This window comes from Pseudonaja textilis, chromosome 3 (assembly GCF_049901715.1).
Source record: "Pseudonaja textilis isolate UNSWEBS1 chromosome 3, rPseTex1.2, whole genome shotgun sequence".
NCBI classification, from domain to species: Eukaryota; Metazoa; Chordata; class Lepidosauria; order Squamata; family Elapidae; genus Pseudonaja; species Pseudonaja textilis.
This window is the reverse complement of record NC_141992.1, coordinates 179496538-179517781: the sequence shown is the minus strand read 5'-3', so window position 1 is coordinate 179517781 and position 21244 is coordinate 179496538. Positions and strand designations below refer to the sequence as shown.

Below are 21244 nucleotides of genomic sequence, written 5' to 3'. Positions count from 1 at the left end.
TACATTTTCTTCTGTATCTTATGCATTTGTTTTGAAATCCCATTTCTTAGGCTGAAACAAGTTGATACATTAAAGCAGTATATCTCCTTTGGAAGAAGATTTATACAGTTTTAAGAGATGTTTTGGGGAGAGGTAATTGGAATTTAAGTGACCCAGATTAGATCTGGAAACATTATCCTGGGATACGTATGTTTGCCTTCATTCGGAATTTAACCAACTCATATATTTTCAACAGAATATCCAAATGAGGCTGTTGTGTTCTAAGATCAGAAGAAAATGGTGTTTCATGTGCATCCCTTGTGATGATTAAGAGAAATCCACAAAGTGGACAGAGTCAAAGCATTATTTATTCCCCTTTCCAAAAAAGATTCTCAATCCTTCAATTTAACAGCAGTAACAATTCCTGCCTACCTGTTTCTTAATTCTGTTTCAATTAATAGAATCATAGTTCTGAACTGCAGGTTTTTATAGCCTCATTTCCCTAATTTCTAAGGGAAGAAATAGCTTTCTGGACTCAGGCTGAGCCTTCTGACCCGGTCAGAGTGGCACCATCTAAGAGCCTAGAGTATAAATAGATGACAGTGAGTGAACCTTTCACTCATATCTGGCTCTGTCAGCCACAACTGACGCCATGGGAGCAGAAATATGTTTAACAGGCTGTTTGTGTTTTTTTAACTGGGGTCTTAGTGTCACATAATTCATCCTGGCACTTTTTTTAAAAAAACCGCAATGTCCTTAGAAAGCAGAAGGATTCCAAGGCAATATTTATTTGTTTCAAATGGCTATAAACATTTCCAGGAACAGTACATGTCTTGATTGTCCTGCCCCGATTAACTAAATCTTAGAAGTTCACTGCTGGTTAAGGAAATACGATTCTGGATTGAAAAATGGTAAACAATGATATTTAGCATTCTTTACGTTTAAAAAGAATCATATAGGAATATGTTATAGCTTGGTTAGGGTAACCAGATGTGTACCTTACATATTTTAATGATCTTTGATAACATAATTTATGGTTTGCACAAACCATGGCTTGATTCTGAAGCTAGAGTTGAATTCGCACAACTTCTGGTTTTCACATGAACAAACATTGGTTTATATTTAATCATGGATTGATAAATATAGAAATAGATGGCATAGGATCTGATTACTTGAGGGACTTTTTGCAAATCATCTGGGTTGGCATGCCCTGAATTCCTTAAATTAAATAAAATTATCTCTTAGGACCTCATAGGTGTCTCTGTAGCAATGTCTGCCCCCTGGAACAAGCTTCCTCCTCTCCCCCATATCAAGATCTTCTGTTGCTTAATTGAAAAATTCCCCTCATCATATTAATATGTCTCGTGAAAATGTCTTTCCTTCAGAGTTTGAAAGAATATGTATTGTGTAATTGTTAAATGTTTGATGATAAAATATGAATCAACATCTAAGGAACCTTTTCCCATCTCTGAATTAAAAAAAGGAATGAAAACTGATAGAAAAGAAAATTTGTAGCCAGGGTTTAACTGTGGGATCCTTTGGTGCTCTCTGAACTTGGTCATTTTCTTGCAGATGTTTCATTACCAAACTAGGTAATGTTTACTGTTTAATAGGACAGTGTTTGTTTCCAAAATGAAACACTGTAAATATCTTCATTTGCCTTGCAGGGCAATGTGTCATATATAAGTAAGCTTTGTGAATTCAGTTAGGTTTCCGTTATGCAGTGAAAGATGATGAGCTTGAAAGCTGAAAACCTGGGTTCAAGACCAAGTCCTGCACAACAGGATGAATTTCATTACTTGCCCCAGCTCCTGTCAATCTAGCAATTCGAAAACATGCAAATGGGAGTAGATAAACAGGTACCACTTTGGTGGGAAGGAAACCACATTCTGTGTGCTTTGGTGTGTAATCATGATTGCCATATGACCATAGAAATACATTTGAACAATGATTGGGTAAGAAACATAAATGAATCCCCCCTAGAGTCTATGGTATGATTGAAGTGGAGAAAACTTTACTTTTACATATGCACCTTTACATAATATGCTGTTAGTTTGGCCATTGCTGCTTGTTTTCCATTTTTGCTTTCTCTAAAGAAAAGACATAATTATTTTTGCCATTAAGGATATATTTGGATTTCCTTATTTTATGAATTCACATCTTATGTTCACCATTTCTGATTGCTGTGTTTCAGATTGTCATAAAAAAACCAATCTAATAATTAGATGACATATACCATTGACTCTGCTTTTGCATAAAGTAGGCAATGAAAATGTCAAAAGAGAACAAACAATAGTCCTGTTTTTTCTTTTGGAATGTTGGCACATATATACGCTAACCGGTTCTTGAAGTAGATGCTGTCAAATCTCGAAATGCGCAAGTAGCAAGCAACATGTTTCGTTTGTTTGTCATTTCACATTAAATTCATTTACTTCTTCTTATGCTTCATTCTGCCTGCTGGCAGCCATAATCTCAAAATGTTCCATCTGTGCTGCAGCCAATTTCTAGAACATAATTTGAAAGAGGTTATTAAGTCATTAACACTAGAGAAAACAAAACCAAAATGTGTGATGGTCCAGAGAGAACTTATTATAAAGCACATGATCTTTTTAAAGATGGAATATCTTGATAATATAAATAGGTATAAGAGAAGGTCACAATTTCTTTTAGCAATGCTTTTAAAACCCTATCTACATATCTTGGTTGAAAGTATAAAATATTAATGTATTTATTAGGATTTATTTATTTTTAACAATAAAAGGGCTTAATGCATAGTTCATAAAATATTGCAGGTAATAGTTAAATAGAAGGCAAAAATGATATTACAAGACAACTTAACTCCAAAGATTTGGGACTAATTCATCTTATAAACAAAATATTTGAATCAGTTTAATATAAGGTATCAAATTGAGTCATGTGCTTTTTGGAAACATTCAAAGCCAATTCAGAAACTCACATGGTTTTCCTAGATTTTGCAGAGCCTTCAAATATGTAATCTCAGAAATAACATAGTCCATAGTCCACACAGAGGCAGGCTCATTTATGTGTAACATTAGCAGAATTGCAAAGAGAATTCTCATCTAGTTCCTAACATATATTCCATTCTCTGATAAAATCTAAGTATTTGACCCATTTAAAGTTCAAAAATCCTCTGACCTTTTTCTCACCCAAAACTAATGCTGGGGTTTTGATTCTTAATGGTTCAATGGAATACAACATCACAAAAATAGAAGCTCATTCAGTCCCTTAAGGTCCTCACCCCAATAGATGTGTTTCAGAATAGATTTTCAAAACCTGTTGCGTATGCAGTTGGAATTTTTTTCCTCCTATTTTAAGCTATGGAAGAAGATATGTTAGCAGAAGAGAAGAATTGGCTTTAACTATGCATTAGTCTGTATATATTTCATCAGTTAGAATGATGTCATTTTAGTTTGCACTGTGCAAGAAATAGAGATTCATACATTCTCTGTATAAACTAAAAGAATAAAGATGAAATCTACATTCTACATTTACTTCTAGAAAAATGTAGTGGCTATAGCTATTTATACAAAATTATATTGATGATCTAGTTCAGCTTTGATCCTGCTGACTGTATCAAACCCTCAAGGTATTTATTCCCTCCATTCTTTTATTTTCAAGACATCTCGATCATTTGTCACAGAATGTGTTTTGTATTATATCTCAGCACTCTTCGTTACTCTCATTATTTGGTTAGAGGAAGCCTAAAATCTGATGTTGGAGAGAACACTGATGTTGTATGAAATGGAGACAGAAGGGATTAAGTTGACAGAAGAATATTAGTTCATACATTAGATGTAGGAGATGACCAGACTAAGTCCAAGTGAGGGGTCAAATGCATCCTCAGTCATGAGTCCCCTCGCACCCATAAGAGTTCTAAGTCCAGTCCATCTTAAATTCCTTGGACTCTTACCTACCCACAATTGGTTTTGGCCATTAGTAGTTCAGATTCTTCTAGAGAGTGGAAGCTTGCAATAAAACTTTGTAAAACTTTGAACTGCCTGTATTTTCTGATTTCCTGGGGTTTGACACTAACATTTGTTTTGTGCAAACACTGTTTGTGAGAATATGAAACAATATAGAAAAAGGGATGTAAGTATACAGTATATAGGGATACATTCCAAAAGTAGAAAGTAAAATAGATGAACTTTATGGGATTTGCATGAACCACTATGTAGGGGAAAAGGGCTGAAGTATTTTTTAAGTCCGGGCAACAAGATAACATTGGAAATTGCTGCAACAAATGCCTGCTTGATTCACTGGCATATATGGAGGATGAGGAATAGTACAATTAGCCTTGCACAATTTTGTTATTATAGCCAAACTCAACAGAAGTTTTTTTTTTTTTTACCCCTCTTGTGGAGATGATTTCCTCATCTGCTCTAGCTAGTGGAGCTGACACCAAGCAAAAATTTATCATTTTTAGTAGATTTTACATCCAAGTTTTTGAACTTTGGTGTTGGAGAAGACTCCTGGGATTACCATGGGCAACTGAGAAAGCAAATAAATGGAGCATTGAACAAATAAACTCAGAGTTCTCAGTCAAGGCACAATTTATCCTACTTTAGATACATTATGCAAAGACTTAATCTCAGGAGAAAGCTGTAATGCTGGGAAAGGTAGAAAGAAAGAGAAGAGGATGACTACCAGTAAGATGGATGGACTCAGTTATAGTGGTGTGGGGGCACCATTGGAAGAACTAAAAGACTAGGTTTTAGACAGATCATCATGGAGAAAAATCTATCTATGTGATTGCTAAGAGTCAACAACCACCTGATAACATAGAATGAATCAATCAACATCAAAATTCAGAAGTTGTGAAACTGAACAATGTACACATCCAATGTTCCATCCAAAACTCTAAGAATTTCATTCTTACCAACAAAGGAGGATATTTGCTGCTCAGGGCAAACCCCATTCCTTACTAGTACTGATGATAGTACCTAGTTTGTGAAATGAAATATCTATAAGAAAATAACCAAGCTCAGAGAGCCCCAAGGACACTTAATTTCATTCCTGCTAAAAGAGTCCAGTTAGATTTCTCTTTTTAATGGCATTAGGAAAAACAGCCTCCTTCTCCCATTACTGTTTCCAATCCATTTTTCTTGAGCCTTATTTCTCTGTAGCTTCATTAGTTTAAACGATTTTCATTAAGAAAGAGAAATACAATAGCCAACATTTGTAATAACTGCAGCATAAATCTCATATATTGGTATAGTCTCCTCCTTTCAGAATTTGTATTATGAGGCTTTTCAAAGATTATAGTACCTAAAAACATAATGTGCAGCAGCATCTTTCCAAACATATCTTGAAACTGGGGTTTTTTTTTTTAAAGAACACCAATGTCAACAATGCAATATAAATAGAAGATTGAGTATTGCAGGCTGTTTGCACCCAATTTTCTATCTTTCCAAGAAATGATCTAAACATCTGATACTTGGCCTGCTGGCAACATTACACAAAGAATGAAAACTCATTTGGATGATGATGATATCAAGTTACATACAACTGACCTACTCCCACAAACACTGATGACCCTACAGTTCGGATGATCCTTATCATTATGACCATTCTCACCAATTTGGTTCTAAGAATTGCCAAATTACTCAAGGAAGTTTCACATATCCCTTTTTTTAAAAAAAAACACTCACTAGCCTTTTATCTAATATCTTCATAGTGGCATATTCTATCCAAATTTGATTAACTGATGTCAAAAAGTCAGGTTCCATCCTTTTATGCTGACATCGGCTTCTGTAAGTCTAGCATGGGTGATGTACTGACGATCCGTGACAGTTTAAAATAAGCTTGGAGATACCATATCTCAAAGTCATTTTTCTCTCAGCACTATTCCATAGGCATTTATTTTCCTCTTTGGGTGGGTGGGGGAAAACCAAGATAATTTACCAAAATGAGCCATCAATGTCCAAACCACTAAATCTAGAAAGCTTTAATCTCAAATTAGTTTGTTTATATTTAATTTAAAATGCATAAAGGCAGGCAAAAAGCTTTAAAATATATTACTTCCAAGCCTCATTTGTATATTGCCTTAGAAAACAGTATCTAATTGGCACTGCTAACTGTGCCTTATAAAGATGTTTTCATAACCAGTATTTTTTCCAAGATATTTTATCTTTAGCCTACATTTGGAATTGCATTTATCACACAATTAGCTGATTAGCCACATTTTTTCTAACACACACACACACGCATGCACACAAACCAGAAACAATGTTTAGCTCTTTAAAAAGGCACATGTCAAAATATCATGGATCATGCCCTTAAGCATAAATAGGCAATATGTAACTTTCACTGCCATCTGACATATTTATCTGAAGTGGGAATTATCTAAATAATTGAGTAGAGGAGTAAGATCTCACAATTTTTCAGCAGAATCTACTGGGAAACTCTATTATAAAAGGTTATCCTGGAATCTCCATAGAATTAGATATTCTGCTCTAATAGAATATCTTGAATGAAAGCAAAAGAACCAGGGGACCACAATGCACTACAACTGCTTCTTTATTGCTATATAAAGATGAAGTGGCTGGGCAGCTAGAGTTTGAGTGCAAATTTCAAGAAGGAAAGAAAAGGTGAACTGGACACTGTTCATCTGTATTCTATATGGGACATGATGCAAGTATCTGTTGTTGCCTGTTAGAAAACTCCTTTCCTCTGGGAAGCTGATCCAAGATATTTTCTCTTGCCTGATAGAAAAGATTCCAACACCCAGTCTTGTTGATGTGGACCACCACTTTTGAGGTTCTATATTTGTCACTCTGTGTCTTCTTCTAACTCTTTTTAATGAACCTGCATGCTTCCTATACTTCAACTAGCATAATTATTAATAACTCAGCGTTGAGGTCCTTTTGGCCAGGGTGCTAATTTCATCTGACAGAAAGGAATCAGAGAAATAAATTCTTAGCAACATGCCAGAGAATCACTTCTCTGGTTCTCAGATTTCAGAAATTTCCTAGGTCTATTTTCTTGAAGTCCCAAGTCAAGGGCAATTTTTAAATAACTGTACTTGATAATATCTCCCCTCTCTTAACCCTTTTCTCTCTTTCTCTCTTAGGCTGTATCTCAAGGGTCATTCTGGAACAGCAGGGAAACAAAGCAGTCTGATATTACATGGTGCTGACTTTAGTACCAAAGATGCTGACAATGACAATTGTATGTGCAAATGTGCTCTTATGCTAACGGGAGGTAAGCATCCATTTACAAAATCATATATAATGTTTGGATGAAATAACGGGAAGGAAGAGAATGTGATTACACTATTTCTGAATGATTTTTTCATTCATATTTTTCAAGGGATTTCAGTAAAGTTTTAACATGGCAAATCCCAAGCTTTCTCTGTTACTAAATCCTGTATCCTTGGCTTTCTTTAATAGTTTAGTTTACTTTATTGTCATTGCACCTTGTACAATGAAACTAAGTACCATCTTTATATACATTATGGCTATGAAAATAAACACAAACACAATCCTTCACATTCTATACATTGAATTGAAAACTACTGGTATTGCATTAATATTGCAGTATACAGTAAAATTCAATAGAGTTATAGTCCTGGAATAGGAGCTGTTTTTTCAGCCTACTTGTCCTTGTTTTTATTATCCTGTACCGTACGGTAATAGTTCAAAAAGAAAAAAGGGTGCCCAGGTTGAGATGGATCTTTGAGAATGTTTTGAACTTTCTTAAGGCAGCAGGAGCTATCAAGCTCTTCCAAAGAGGGGAGAGGTCAACCAATGATCTTCTGGGCAATGACGTTAACACTCTGGAGTGCTGTCCTATCTGCCACTGTGCAATTGGCAAACCATACACAGGTGCAGTAAGTTAAGATATTCTCTATGGTGCAGTGGTAGAAGGTCACTAGCAGTTTTTCATTTAGTTGTTGTTTTCTGAGAAACTCAGGTAGTATAATCTCTGCTGGGCCCTTTTGAAAAGGGCTGAAATGTGAGCATCCCAGGTCAGGTCCTCTTTTATGGTAACACCCAGAAATTTAAAACTGGCCACTTCCTCCACTCAATTCCACTGATAAGCAAGGGCTGGATGTCTGATCCATAAGTAAAAGCACACACTTAAGAAAGAGACAAGAGATCAAATGAAATAATAAGTGTGATAAATTCATCTTTTGGGGCTTTTTCAGACTAGAAAATCTGATCACCTAAGAAAATTCAGAACGAGAAAAATACAACAGATAACACCAAAATTAGTAGCTGTACACTTCAAGAAAAAGCTGAAAAACATACTGAGGCAGCAAAAAGAAATTCTCAGTTATACTGAGAATAAGATTTTTAAAAAACCCCAAACTTCCTATTTTCAAGGCAAAATAGCTGTTGATAAATTGCAAAAAAATTTTTGGAATAGTGCTAGTTTATCTTTTGGATCCCAAAAGTGCAAATGTTCCTGGTTGGGTATTAATTGAGTTTGACTAGATTGTAAAAACTCTGAATAGATTAGTATGTATGTTTATATTTTTACCATATGCATCTTCCTATAAGATAGAAATTTAAACACTTCTTAATAATCAGACTTAGAAAGATATATTGAAATCACTTGGTCCCAAAACCAGTTGTTAATATAACTTAATAAAACAATTCATCTTAGAAATAATTGTATTCTGGACAGTAAAATTCCTTATCAGACTTTCTGTTGGTCTTGGCAATCCATGTAGACAGCTCATTCATTATAAATTATATAAAATATACATGAGTTCTGTAGCTATCTTTGATAGACTGCATGGAATTCTGTAGTTTCTCTGAGAAATGAAGAATATATGTGGTGAATAACAGCATATATGAACCGAGCTGCTGATTAATCAGGGTTAAGAACAATACATATACACATTGTATTTCTTATTCAATTTGATATAAAGCAGTTTCTTGTAGGGAAATTAAATCTACTTTTGACTAGATTCTCATTTCATATAAAGTTCTGTAAAGGATAGAACTTCATAGTGTTGTGTATTTGTGTGTGTGTGTGTGCATGCATGTGTGTGTGAGTGTGTGTGGGTGTGTGTGAAAAGAGGGGAGCATAGTAACACATGAATCCAGTGGATATTTCTTTTTCAGAAGTAAGTTAGGGATCTTTAACGGGAAATGTTTTCCATGTATCTAGACAAATATTCCCAGAATCCTTTGTGGACATCCATTGTACTTACATTTGAATAGAACTAATGAACAACAACACATTATTGAAGATCTGGGAAAGATTCATATACATAAATAGACATCTTATTACTTATTTCCTTGAGTACATAAGGCCCCGTAGGCATTTATGCAATCATTTCTTGTGACTTTCATAAACAGCATCACACCTGGAGCAAAGATATTAAATCTACCACCCTCTACCACCCTGGCAACATTTTATGCCTCTTTTTCACTAGCATATAAAATTACAATATACCCCTTGTTTAATAAGAATCAAGGCCATCTATCATGGCCTTTGGAAATACTTTTCTAATTTTGATATAATACATGACTTCTTTTTTCTTCTTCAAGCAAGTTAGATCAGAGGCATATACTTGCTTTCAAATTAACCTAGCATAAATCCAAAGTATTTGATTGGATCTTATTTTTAGTTATAGCAGCATTGGCACAATCTGAAATCAAAAGTTGGTTTTTGTTTTTCTACTTATGAGTAGCTAAACTACTATAGTTTATGGTATGAATAAATAAAAAGTAAAATCACTTTAGTGGTGTTTGTAAACCAACAAAATAAAAATATGAAAATTGTTAGCTGAATTGCTATTACAAGTATATCCAATCAATTTCAACACTTCTTTTCAACATTTCTTTATAGCAGGAAATTACATAATTATAAGATAAAATTATACTGTAACTCAGGAGTGAAGCTATATATATTCAGCAGTATTTAGCAATTCTAATTCTTAATTAGCTATATCTTGTTTCTGATCATTAAATTTGTAAATTTTGTCATGGTGTATTACTATCCTGTTCTATAAATAGGTGAAGAAGAAGAAAATGTATTATTATTTAATCTGTATCCAATCATTGTTTATCATTTAGCTAGGTATGTATTTCTTCATTTCTTCATCAAATATACATGGCTGTCCACCTCAGGCAGTCTTACAATAAAAATATAAAACAATAACAATATATAAAAAACAGAAATTATTAAACAGTGATTTAAAAATCATAAAAGATACAAGAGTTTAGAAGTTAACAGCAATAATGGAATCATCTCAGGATCTCACAGTTCCCCTGGAATCTCCAGGCCTGATGACGTATCAGGTTTTGAGGTACTTCCAGAAAATAAAAAGGGAAGGAGCTAACCTCCATATAATAATATAATAGTGTAGTGTAGTGCAGCATAACATAGCATAGCATAATATAATAATAAAAAATATATGCAGTATACCAATTTCTTACTGCCAAAAAATCTAATACTTTTTGGACTTTTACTCTGAGCCAAATCATGAATATGTTAGCTAGTTAGCACTGGTTCTAAATTTTTTGTCCACATTTTTCCTTAATCTTTTACTTTGTTCACATAAGGGGAAAAAACCTGCATTTTCCCAGGAAAGTTACAATCTGAATGGGTGCCGATTAAGATAGTATCTGATGAGATTAATCTGTGAGGACTGATTCAAACAAGCAAGTCATTACTTGTTGCTGTTGACAAGAGAAAAACATTTATGTGTGTGAACTGGATCATTCAGATCAGAGATAATAAATAGCCTCTAAGATCTGACAAAAGGGAACCTACTTAATCAAAGTAGTCAGTCATGAGCTCTAAAATCTACAGTCTAGTAGATTGTTCCTACAGGCATAATTTAGGTAGACTGCCATCCCATCCTGTGTTGGAATTTCTAGAGTTTAAATTTGACTGGTTAAGAAAAATCCCACAAAATCTTTCATGGTATGACTGATCTTGTAAAGTAGATTAGTAATAGATGCTACCTACTAATCCATACTTTTGGCAGTGTAAATGGTTCCAAAAGCCGCTTATGTAGACTTAACTCTGAAAAAGAAACAAACAAAAAAGAGGATTAGTTTCTTCTTTCTTGTTCAGCTTTGTCTTAAATTTATAAAGATTATGTTCTTGTTACAGTTAACCATCAGTTGATCTGCTTTCTTTTTCCTTGGTTATTAGCTCCTAAGATACAATTTTGTAACCAAATAAAGTTCAGCTGCATCAAAATAGCAGAATGCCAGAATATATCTGGCACCAATTCTTCCCCAAACATTTTGTTATGAATTGTTAATTCAGGGGTAAGGATATTCAAAGTTTTATAAATATGCAAAATATGAAAAAAGGATAGAAACAATAATGGAGTTGGATTCAAACAGAAGAGTTATGTTTGAGATTATGGATTACTTATTATTTCTAATATTCCTTGTGTTTAAAAACAATGACTCTTTTCTTTCTGATATTGAAGTAGCCAAAAATACATGAGCTATAGTGCAAGTAAATACAAGGCTTCTTCAATGAATTTTTCCATCATCTCCAAAGAGTAGATAGGAAATCCAGAATTTAAGGTTTATATTTTAATTAGAAAAATAATAATATCTAAGCATTTTAGTATGGAAAAAAATGTTACTTGATGGAGCCAAAAAATCTGACAGCATTCTGCTAATGATGTGCAATGAACTTGATTATAATTTACCTCCTCTGCAGGTCACTCTAATTATATCCTGTGTTTGCAACAGTAACCTGGCATTAAAATTTAACAAAATCAGCAACTAACATTCTTCTCCTTTAGGGGATAAGAAAATAAAATTCTTCTGTCTTAACATCACCAAAAATGAACCCTAAAATTTAGTCTAGGTAAATTAGATAGGATCTAGATAGGATTTTTTAAAGAATAGCAATAGCACTTAAACTTATAAAGTTTAAACTATAAACTTATAAACTTCACGGTGCTTTACAGCCCTCTCTAAGCAGTTTACAAACTCAGTGTAATTCCCTCAACAATCTGGGTCCTCTTTTACTGACTTTGGAAGGATGGAAGGCCGAGTCAACCTTGAGCTGTTCAGGATTGAACTCCTGGTAATGAGATGAATTAGCCTGCAATACTGTATTTTAATCATTGTGCCACTACAGTTCAAATGATTAAAATCATGTCACAAGTCACTTTTCACTCTATGTATAACTTTCTTGTGAAAGTGACTGATCAGAAAATATCCAATATCCACCAAAGATTTCCATGTCAATAGATCCACCAAACCAGATTTTGAAGCATTTGAATTGAGAAGACTAAAAGAAGTCCATACCCAGGCTCTTTCTCTATTTGAAAAATATATCCAGAGAAAATGTCCTTTTCTTATGTGGGATGCTTCTGAGAAAGAATGAAAGTTTTGTAAAAGCTGCATATGAAAAAAGCATAAATGTATAAAAGAAATATATTTTATTGGGTAAATAGATATTTTGAAAAATCTGACTGAGCAATATTTTTAAAAAATTATACCAGGAAGATACTATCTTTAAACGTTTCTAATGGAAATTATATTCAAAACTGTACATTAGGAAGAGTTGAATAGAAAAGTTTGATATGAAGGAAAGTTGTGAATGAAAATGATAGATATCAGTTATTTTTAATCCCATTCCAACAAACCCCCAACACATAGACATATATACACTGGAACATGGCTCTATAGAAACACAGACAGTAAATAGATCAGATTTCTGCATTCACAACTGAAGAAACACTTGGAGATCTATTGGTTTTTTTAGTAAAAACAGGCCAAATAATTGTGGAGGAATGGAATGAAAATTTGATAGTGTTTGTAGACTATTCCTTAAACCTAAAACACAATGCTGATTTTATCTACTTAGTGTAGTTATTAAACTACTGGCACCAAAACTGAAATTCAAAATTAATCTGGAAATTTTCAAAAGGAAATAATATAATATTTATATTTATAAAATGATATGAATATAATATTTATCATCAGAGTTTCACACATCTCTAATTTACTCAGAATGGAGAATATGGGAATAATGATGAAGGGGGGGGGGGAGTACATTTGTGAGCTTTAGTTCCATAAATTCCTATTATACATTCTTAATGACTATTGCAATGGCCTACATCAAAGTGGTATAGGGTGAGAGGTAAAAGAGGGAAGAAGCAAGGAAGAATGAATGAACAGAAAGAGAAACTGGGGGAGAGAAGAGTAAGACTAAATTGGATACCTTAAATTCAAAGATGTTATCAATGAACATAAATAGTAAATAATGAACATGAAAGCATCTTGCTGGTAGCTTTCAACATCCATCACGGCATCACATGATCTTAATTTGCTGGGGTAGGTGCTGAGCAACTAGCATCTATTTACAATGATTGCAGTGTCCCGGGATCATGTGATCGCTATCTCAGCTAACTTTGGACAAGCAAAGTCAACGGTCAACTGCAGTGATTTGCTGAACAATAATGGCAATAAAATCAGGTATGACCCAGAGGTGGAATTTAACAGGTTCTGACCTGTTCTGGAGAACCAGTAGCGGAAATTTTGAGTAGTTCGGAGAACCGGCAAACACCACCTCTGACTGGAGATTTTATAGTATCCTTCCCTTGCCACGCCCTCCAAGCCACACCCACAGAACCGGTAGTAAAAAAAATTGAATCCCACCACTGGTGTGACCTACTTAACTACCTTGCTTAACAACAAAAAGTTTGGTCCCAATTGTGGTTGAAAGTCAAGGACTACCTGAAAAAAGGGGGGGATTTAAATACTGGAATGGTGAAAATTGGAAGGAAAAGGAGGGTCATTCCATTATTAATCCGTGGGTTCAAAATGGCTCGACTTTATTTTTTATTTCCTATAATTACATCAATTCACCAGTATCAAACACCTGATAGAATCAAATAGTTTTTTGTAAAAACCATAAGGCTTCTCCCCATCTCCCAGCATTAGAAATGAAATATTAAAGTTTAGAGAGCTAGAAACATTAAAAATGAAAACCAATCCTTATGAGTTTACCAAGCATTCATGTTCCCACATGGTTCCGCCTTGCCTACTTAAGAATCTAACTAAGCTCTGCTAGTAAAATGATACACTGATTCCCTACAATCTAATTAAGCCTGGTTTCGATTGTTTGAGTTCATTTCTCTTCAGTGCCATCGACAATGGAGGAGAATCAGGAAATGTTTGTTTCTCAATGATTTATTTGGCCATGTTTACCTCTTAAAAGTTTGGCTACAAATATTTAAACAACAAAAAACCTGCTGAGGACAGAATTTAAGCTCAGATGACTGTATGTTTTTAAGAAATAAATGGTGTGCCTTTCCAATTCCTTCCATGCTGACAAGAAAATTTGGGAAATTTTTTAAGGCAATAATCTATGCAATTCATCAGTACAGATTAGTTTTTTTGCATCTTGGTTCCCTTTACCATAATTTGATAAAGGTGAACTAGAAGTCCACTTCTCTTCCCACCACCTTAAGGAAATGTTCTATGTACACCACAACTTGTGGCATAACATGGATTACATCATTTTGACAAAAACACCAGTTAACAGAATAACAGAGTTGGAAGGGACTTTGGAGGTCACTGGTCCAATCCCTTGCTCAAGCAGGGAACCCTGTATTATTTCAGACAAATGGTGGTCCAATCTTTTCTTAAAAACCTCTACTGTTGCAGCACCCACAACTTCTGGAGACAACTCGTTCCACTGATAAATTGTTCTAATTGTTCCTAATGTCATGAAATTTCTCCTTAGTTCCAGGTTGGATGTCTCCTTGATTAGTTTTTATCCATTGCTTCTTGTCCTGCCTTCAGGGGCTTTGGAGAAAAAGTTAACCCCCTTTTCTTTGTGGCAGCTCCTTAGATATCGGAACACAGCTGTCATGTCACCCCATCCTTGATTTCATTAAAATAAACATATCCAATCCCTGCAACCATTCTTCATATGTCTTAGCATTCAGTCCTCTAATCATCTTTGTTTCTCTTCTGTACACTCTCTAGAGTTTCAATATCTTTCAAATTATGGTAACCAAAACTGGATGCAATATTCCAAGTGTCAACTTATCAAGGCATTATAAAGTAGTATTAACACTTCACATGATCTTGATTCTATGATCCCTCTATTAATGCAGCCTTGGACTGTGTTGTCTTTTTTGGCAGCTGCAGCATACTGCTGGCTCATGTTTAAGTGATTGTCCACTAGGACACCAGATCCTTAAATGTCTTTGTGTCCTATGTTCTAAACTTAATTGTCTGGAATTGTTTCTACTAGAAATGCCAAGAACTGAAATTGGATATATTTTTTGTGTATACTCTTAGAAAATTCACTGTTAATTGAAAAACTCTGGAAATCAGCTTAGCATATGTTGCTCATAATTTTAATATTTAATGCAAACAATAAAATGTTCAATGAAATTATCCAATGTGCTATTGCTTGTTCTAGCACCAACATCTCATTAAAAAACTCTCTATGCAAAAATGCTTATGAGTGAGAAGTGGTAAAGGAGCGATATCAACTATTTTGTTTTGGGTCTGCAGGAAAGAAAATAAATAGAAATAATATTATTTGTTTTGAAAAGCAAAGGGTAAGATAATAAGAACTGATACGATAGAATGTAGCATGGTGCAAAGCAAACCACTAAACTAGAAACCTTAAAATGTCCAAAACCTTATCTTTAAACACTTACTTGGAACCTGCAAATATGTTTATTCATTGCATAAGCTTGCTGGTGATAATGTTGAAACATTTAAGGCTTTGCTATACTATAGCAATTAGCTCACAATTAGTTAAATATGAAGACTGCTGTACATAAAAACAGGCTCTTACTATTTGAAAAATCATAATTCTGTATTAATTAAAAAACGTGGGATTAAGTTTGAGTAAAACTAGTTGATAAAAGTTGTAAGGCCAGGTTAAAATTAGGGTCCACTTGAATAGTGAGTAGTCCACTTTCTCAACATTTCAGTTATTCGTAATATTACTTTAGCATTTGTAATAAATTAAAATATTATAATATTACAGATATAGATTGTGATTTTCTTATTTGCTATTATAAAATATGATGAAAAGTAGTTTTGAAGATCCACAGCTATAGTTTATGGCAATACATTTGTATGCATCCTTTATGCTGAAGTTTGAAATGGCCACAAATGCTATAAAAATTAATTGTTCAATAAAAGGGAAGCAGTGAAAGTATTCTTCTGATAATATATAGATTCTGCTGGGATTAAATTTATTTTGTTTTGTGTTCTAATAGATGGTCAGCCAGATAAAAGCCAGGAAGCACTCAATATGTCTCATATTGATCTTTTGTTTATATGAATCCATAAAGATAATTAGAACAGGAAGGGTTATATTACCTGAATTAATTGAATAAGGTAGCCAGAGGATATTTTATGGACTTTTCAGAAATCAAAAGAAAAAAAATCACTGCTTTAAACATTCATGGGATTCTTAAATTATACTTCTCTAAGTATTTGCACTATTCTACACATACACAGTATTCTTAAATTAGGAGTTAGAAGAATGAACCTCAAGTTCACTTAGTTTGTCTTTCATTCAAACATAGTGGCCCTGTTCTCACAACAAGCTTAATTTGGTCAATTGTATGTTTAGCATGAGAACCTCAAAATATCACCTAGATCAAAATATCACCTAGATTGCTTTAAAAAAACTAGAACCCTTACATCATTGCTAGCCTCAATGCTGAGTTACCATACATTTGCTCATCAGCTTCATGTTACAAACCAAAGGGATTATGGTTTAGTAGTTAACAAGTCTGTTTTGTTCCTGTTTTCAGGTTGGTGGTTTGATGCCTGTGGCCCTTCCAATCTCAATGGAATGTTTTATTCAGCTGGACAACACCATGGAAAAATAAATGGGATCAAATGGCATTACTTCAAAGGTCCAAGTTATTCATTACGTTCCACAACTATGATGATCCGTCCCTTGGACTTTTAAAGAGGCAATAAGATAGTAGCCATCTGAAGGACACCTTATGTAATCTTTAGAAGCAGAAGGTTGAAACTCCATAAAAATTCCAACATCCTAGCTGTCTTTGGATCTTATTTCATTGGCTGCAGTAAACGAACACAAGTTGCTGCCCAACCCAGGAACAGGTGAAAGTGTGGATTATGAACAATATAAAATAGCTTTTGTGGCTATTCAGTGGACAACTTTAAGGTTTGGTTGCCACAAATAAACTGGTATCTTTTAACCAAAGCCTTTGTTATTGTTGTTGTTGTTGTTTTGCTTTCATCAAGAGGAATTTTTTTTAAAAAAATACAGGACATGCAAACCAAGTGGCCTTTTGAAAAAAACAGAAATAAAGTCTAATGGATGGCAGAAGATGTTTGTCAGGAAAATGGTATCAATTCAGTGCAATGGTATCAATTCAACTGCTATTTATTTGTAGCCCCTTAAAATGCAACTATGGCCTTACAACCTGGCATCAGAAAATGTGATTGAGATGGAAAACTTTTCTTTAATACAAGAACAATATGGTATATATGAACCATTTCTCATTAAACCTATTTTAAACATGGAATATCCTTCAAAGAGACAGTTAATCAAGTTGGACAGAAAAATATGGTGAGAATGGTCAATTGACCTGTATGGCTAGGCTAAAATTTGGCAATCCAGATAATTGGATTCTTTAAAATATTTCAACTATGTTTGATAGCATGATAACAAAAGGAATTATGGACTTTTCTTTCTGACTGCTACAGCTTTACTTTGCTTTATATGACATTCCAGTATGAATGTCATATGAAAAACAAAAAGAAAAAGTACAGCTCTTTTGAAAAAATTCAAAATCAAGGTTATTTGTACATAGATTTATGACATGGATACACAAATACAGAAAATATGCAAATTTCATAACCATGTATTAACTGGATTCAGTCTTGCTGGTTTGCATGTAAATGCTACTACTAAATTGCTAGTCTTTCACATCTGTTATTCAACCTTCACTTGACAGAATTCAACATAAAACTACGAGTTATTTCCTATCCTTTATTTACTCCTTTGGACAGTGGGTTGGAAATTAAGGAATACAAGAGAAGAAAAAGATTACAGATATGGATTGCAAATGCCCTGAATGGAAAGAAGTTATAATTGAGTGGATTAATTTAAATGGGAAAACAAGACCCTATTTAAAATGAGTAGGACTAAAGTGTAATTCCTTAGATCATTATCTAGAGGTACACATAATCCTGCCTTCAGAGACTTCTAAGATTGTGGGTATTGTGTTTTCTACTTTTTTCCAATACATCCATATCCAAAATTCAATGTTCATTCTAATGAGTGTTGAAACCTAGTTCAGATATTTGGCCAAGGTGACAAAGTCATTCATTGATATTTCATCTTCCAATGTACATCTAACATTAGACACAACACCATATTGGAGGAACATTGGCAGTTGAATCAAACCTTTGACTCATCTCATTCCTGTTTTTATGGTTTCAGAAAAGCATAGACTTTAGCAGTAACACGTGGTCCATCATTTCTATGTATGCTGATCATTTACATATAAACATGATATTACTTATTTTATCTGCATCCCATTTTTCCCTTGGGAAGAATATATTAATTTGTTGATCCACAATATATACACATGTGCCTTTAAATATTTCCTCAAGATAAAATGGCTTATGATAAGCAAAATACAGGATGATAATTTAGAACTTTTATGCATTTTGTCTTTTCACTGAATTTAAATGGGAAATTTTTCACCCTGAATTCTTAAAGGAATACAGGAAAATAGTGGACATTCATATATACACCTCTTGGCCACTGTGTAATAAATAAGAACAGAAATGTCAAAGTCCACCCATGAGGAATTTAAAAAAAAAATCTGTGAAAAAGTATTCTGAACCACCAAAGCAAAGGATAGCTGGTTTAAAAAAAAAAAACACTCAGGAGGTTTTTGATTTTTTTTTGCCACCCACCATTAATTCATGCAGATTCATGTGAAGTAGAGGGACACTATGGTTCAGTGGTAGATTATATTGACATATAGAAGTTCTAAATCCTGTCCTTGTATCTCAAAAGCTGTAGTGGTGCAGTGGTTCAAATGCAGTATTGCAGGCTAATTCTGCCCACTCCCAGCAGTACAATACTGGCTCAAGGTTAATTTAAACTTCCATCCTTCCAAAGTCAGTAAAATGAAGAACCAGATTGTTGGGGGCAATATGCTGACTTTGTAATCCACTTAGAGAGGTCTGTAAAGCACTATGAAGTTTAAGCACTACATAAATCTAAGTACAATTGATATATCAGATAAAAGAATTTAAAAGATACAAGTGCCTACCAAGTGCCTATTATCACAGTTGAGAATCCTGGACTAGATATAGAAACTGCATTATCTGCTAATTCATCGTTTTATGCTCCTGTCCTTCTGAGATATAAATGAATTTTTCATTTTCTCAAGCCAGTAATTATTCTCTTTCTATTATGTACATGACTGGTGGCTCTGAAATTAAAACATCATTGGGTTTAACCAATGCCTGAGCTTTTTTTTAATTATTTTTAATTAATAATTTCTGTTGTATCTAATACAATGGTCTCAGCTTCCTCTTAATCCAGGGAAATAATCTTTCTTCCATGTATGGGAAGAAAACAAGCACTCATTTTTAAAACAAAATATGAAAAAACCCAAGGATTTACCACAGTATTCTTTGTAATTGGGACAGTTTTCAAGTTAAGTTGTGTATTTATGTATTTTTTGTATTTACATATTCCTGCCTAAAGGGTTAATTTGTTGTTTTCTTCTGGTTAACTTACCTAACTGTTCTTTATTCAGTGGTCCCTGCCAACTGTTGCTTTTTCTCTTATTTCAACAATCTTCACTTATGTCCAAAGATTGTGGTGCTTCTTGTGGGTGGCATTTTTTTTAAAGTCACCAAATCCAGACTGCTACTATGTGGACTCAATTCCAAATTCCAAAGGTGGAAGGGTTTAAAAAAGTCACACCTACAAGCATATTTACCTGTTTATTTATCTCTGTTTGAAGAAATGGGGGACATGATTTCTTATCCTTTATAATAAAATGTTTAAAACACCCTAGATGGTTCCATATTTTGACTTGGTTGGGAAATACATTCTTGTGGCAGTCCTTCCCTTAAAATTCAATATTTTAAAAAGAAAGCCGAAGAATATTTCAAGTCACAGGCAGAGTGTGCATGAAAAGCTATACTCTAAAAACTTTACAAGGGGTGCGATGGCTCAGCAGTTAAAGATGGTGAGCTTGTCAGTGGAAAGCTGACAGCCCAGGTTTGAGACCTGAGTGCTGAGTGACAGGGTGAGCTTCCATCCTTGCTCAGCTCCTGCCCACCTAGCAGTTAAAAACCAGGCAAATGTGAGCAGATAAATAGTTACCATTTTTGTAGGAAGGTAAGATGTTCCATGTGCCTTAGCATATAGTCATGCTGGCCACATGGCCATGGAAATATCTTCAGACAATGCTGGCTCCCTCATCTAAGAAATGGAGATGAGCACTGCCCCCTAGAGCTGCAAACAACCAGGCAGGGGAAACCTTTACCTTTAAAAACTTTACATAAAGGAAAGTGTTTTCTTTCTCAATAATATACGTTTCCCCGTTTTTTCTTGCCTTTTCTTTTGATGTTCCAAATGCCGATCCCAGCAAACTGATTATTATACAATTTGGATTTTTATTTGTTTGTTAATTATGCCTGCTCCTCTGGGTCATTTACTTTTTTCTTCATCCTTAATTACTTTTCATTCTTTAATCATTCATTCATGAAAGTTGGCACTCTCAAACGATTTTAAATGCTTTTACCCTGAGCCAGATATTGTTTGCCATAGGTATTAGGGAGAAAGTATTTTAACCATTGCTTTGAAATAGATTCATCCACATATTCCAAGGAACCGAAATGCAATTGGACTTCTTCAATGAGCACATTGATGCCAGACTAAGTTGTTTTACAAAACCAGAACAAAGGCCAGAGTCTGATAAGCAGTGTGGTTTAACTCCTAACAAATAGTGCTAAATTGCCAGGGGAAATTATCTCATCAAAGTGAATTTTGTGGTGGGTGATGGTGGAATTTATGATATATAAAAGAAATTGGATTGATTAGAACAGATCACCACTGTTATTCCTCCTCCTCTTCATCCTCTTCAAATACCCAGTTTTCATGCTAGGATACTAAAGGGAATGGCCAATATTTAAATCCAGGAAAAAAACATGAACTGCAAACATTATATCTATCCTGCAATTTGGATATGCAGTAACAGCAGCTTATAATGTAAGCTGAAACCTTGCAGTAACACTGTAATAACTCAAAAAGCAAGATTGTG

At 34.2% G+C, this 21244-nt stretch overlaps 1 protein-coding gene across 1 annotated transcript in view; it reads left to right on the top strand.

Moving 5' to 3' along the window:
* Window positions 1-19992, top strand: part of ANGPT1 (angiopoietin 1) — a 127292-nt gene extending 107300 nt beyond the window's left edge. The window contains exons 8-9 of the mRNA XM_026703561.2: window positions 7070-7200; window positions 16727-19992. Of these exons, the coding sequence (XP_026559346.1) occupies window positions 7070-7200; window positions 16727-16887 (292 nt within the window). The 3' untranslated portion in view covers window positions 16888-19992. The remainder of the gene's footprint in view (window positions 1-7069; window positions 7201-16726) is intronic.
* The last annotated feature ends 1252 nt before the right edge of the window (window positions 19993-21244 follow it).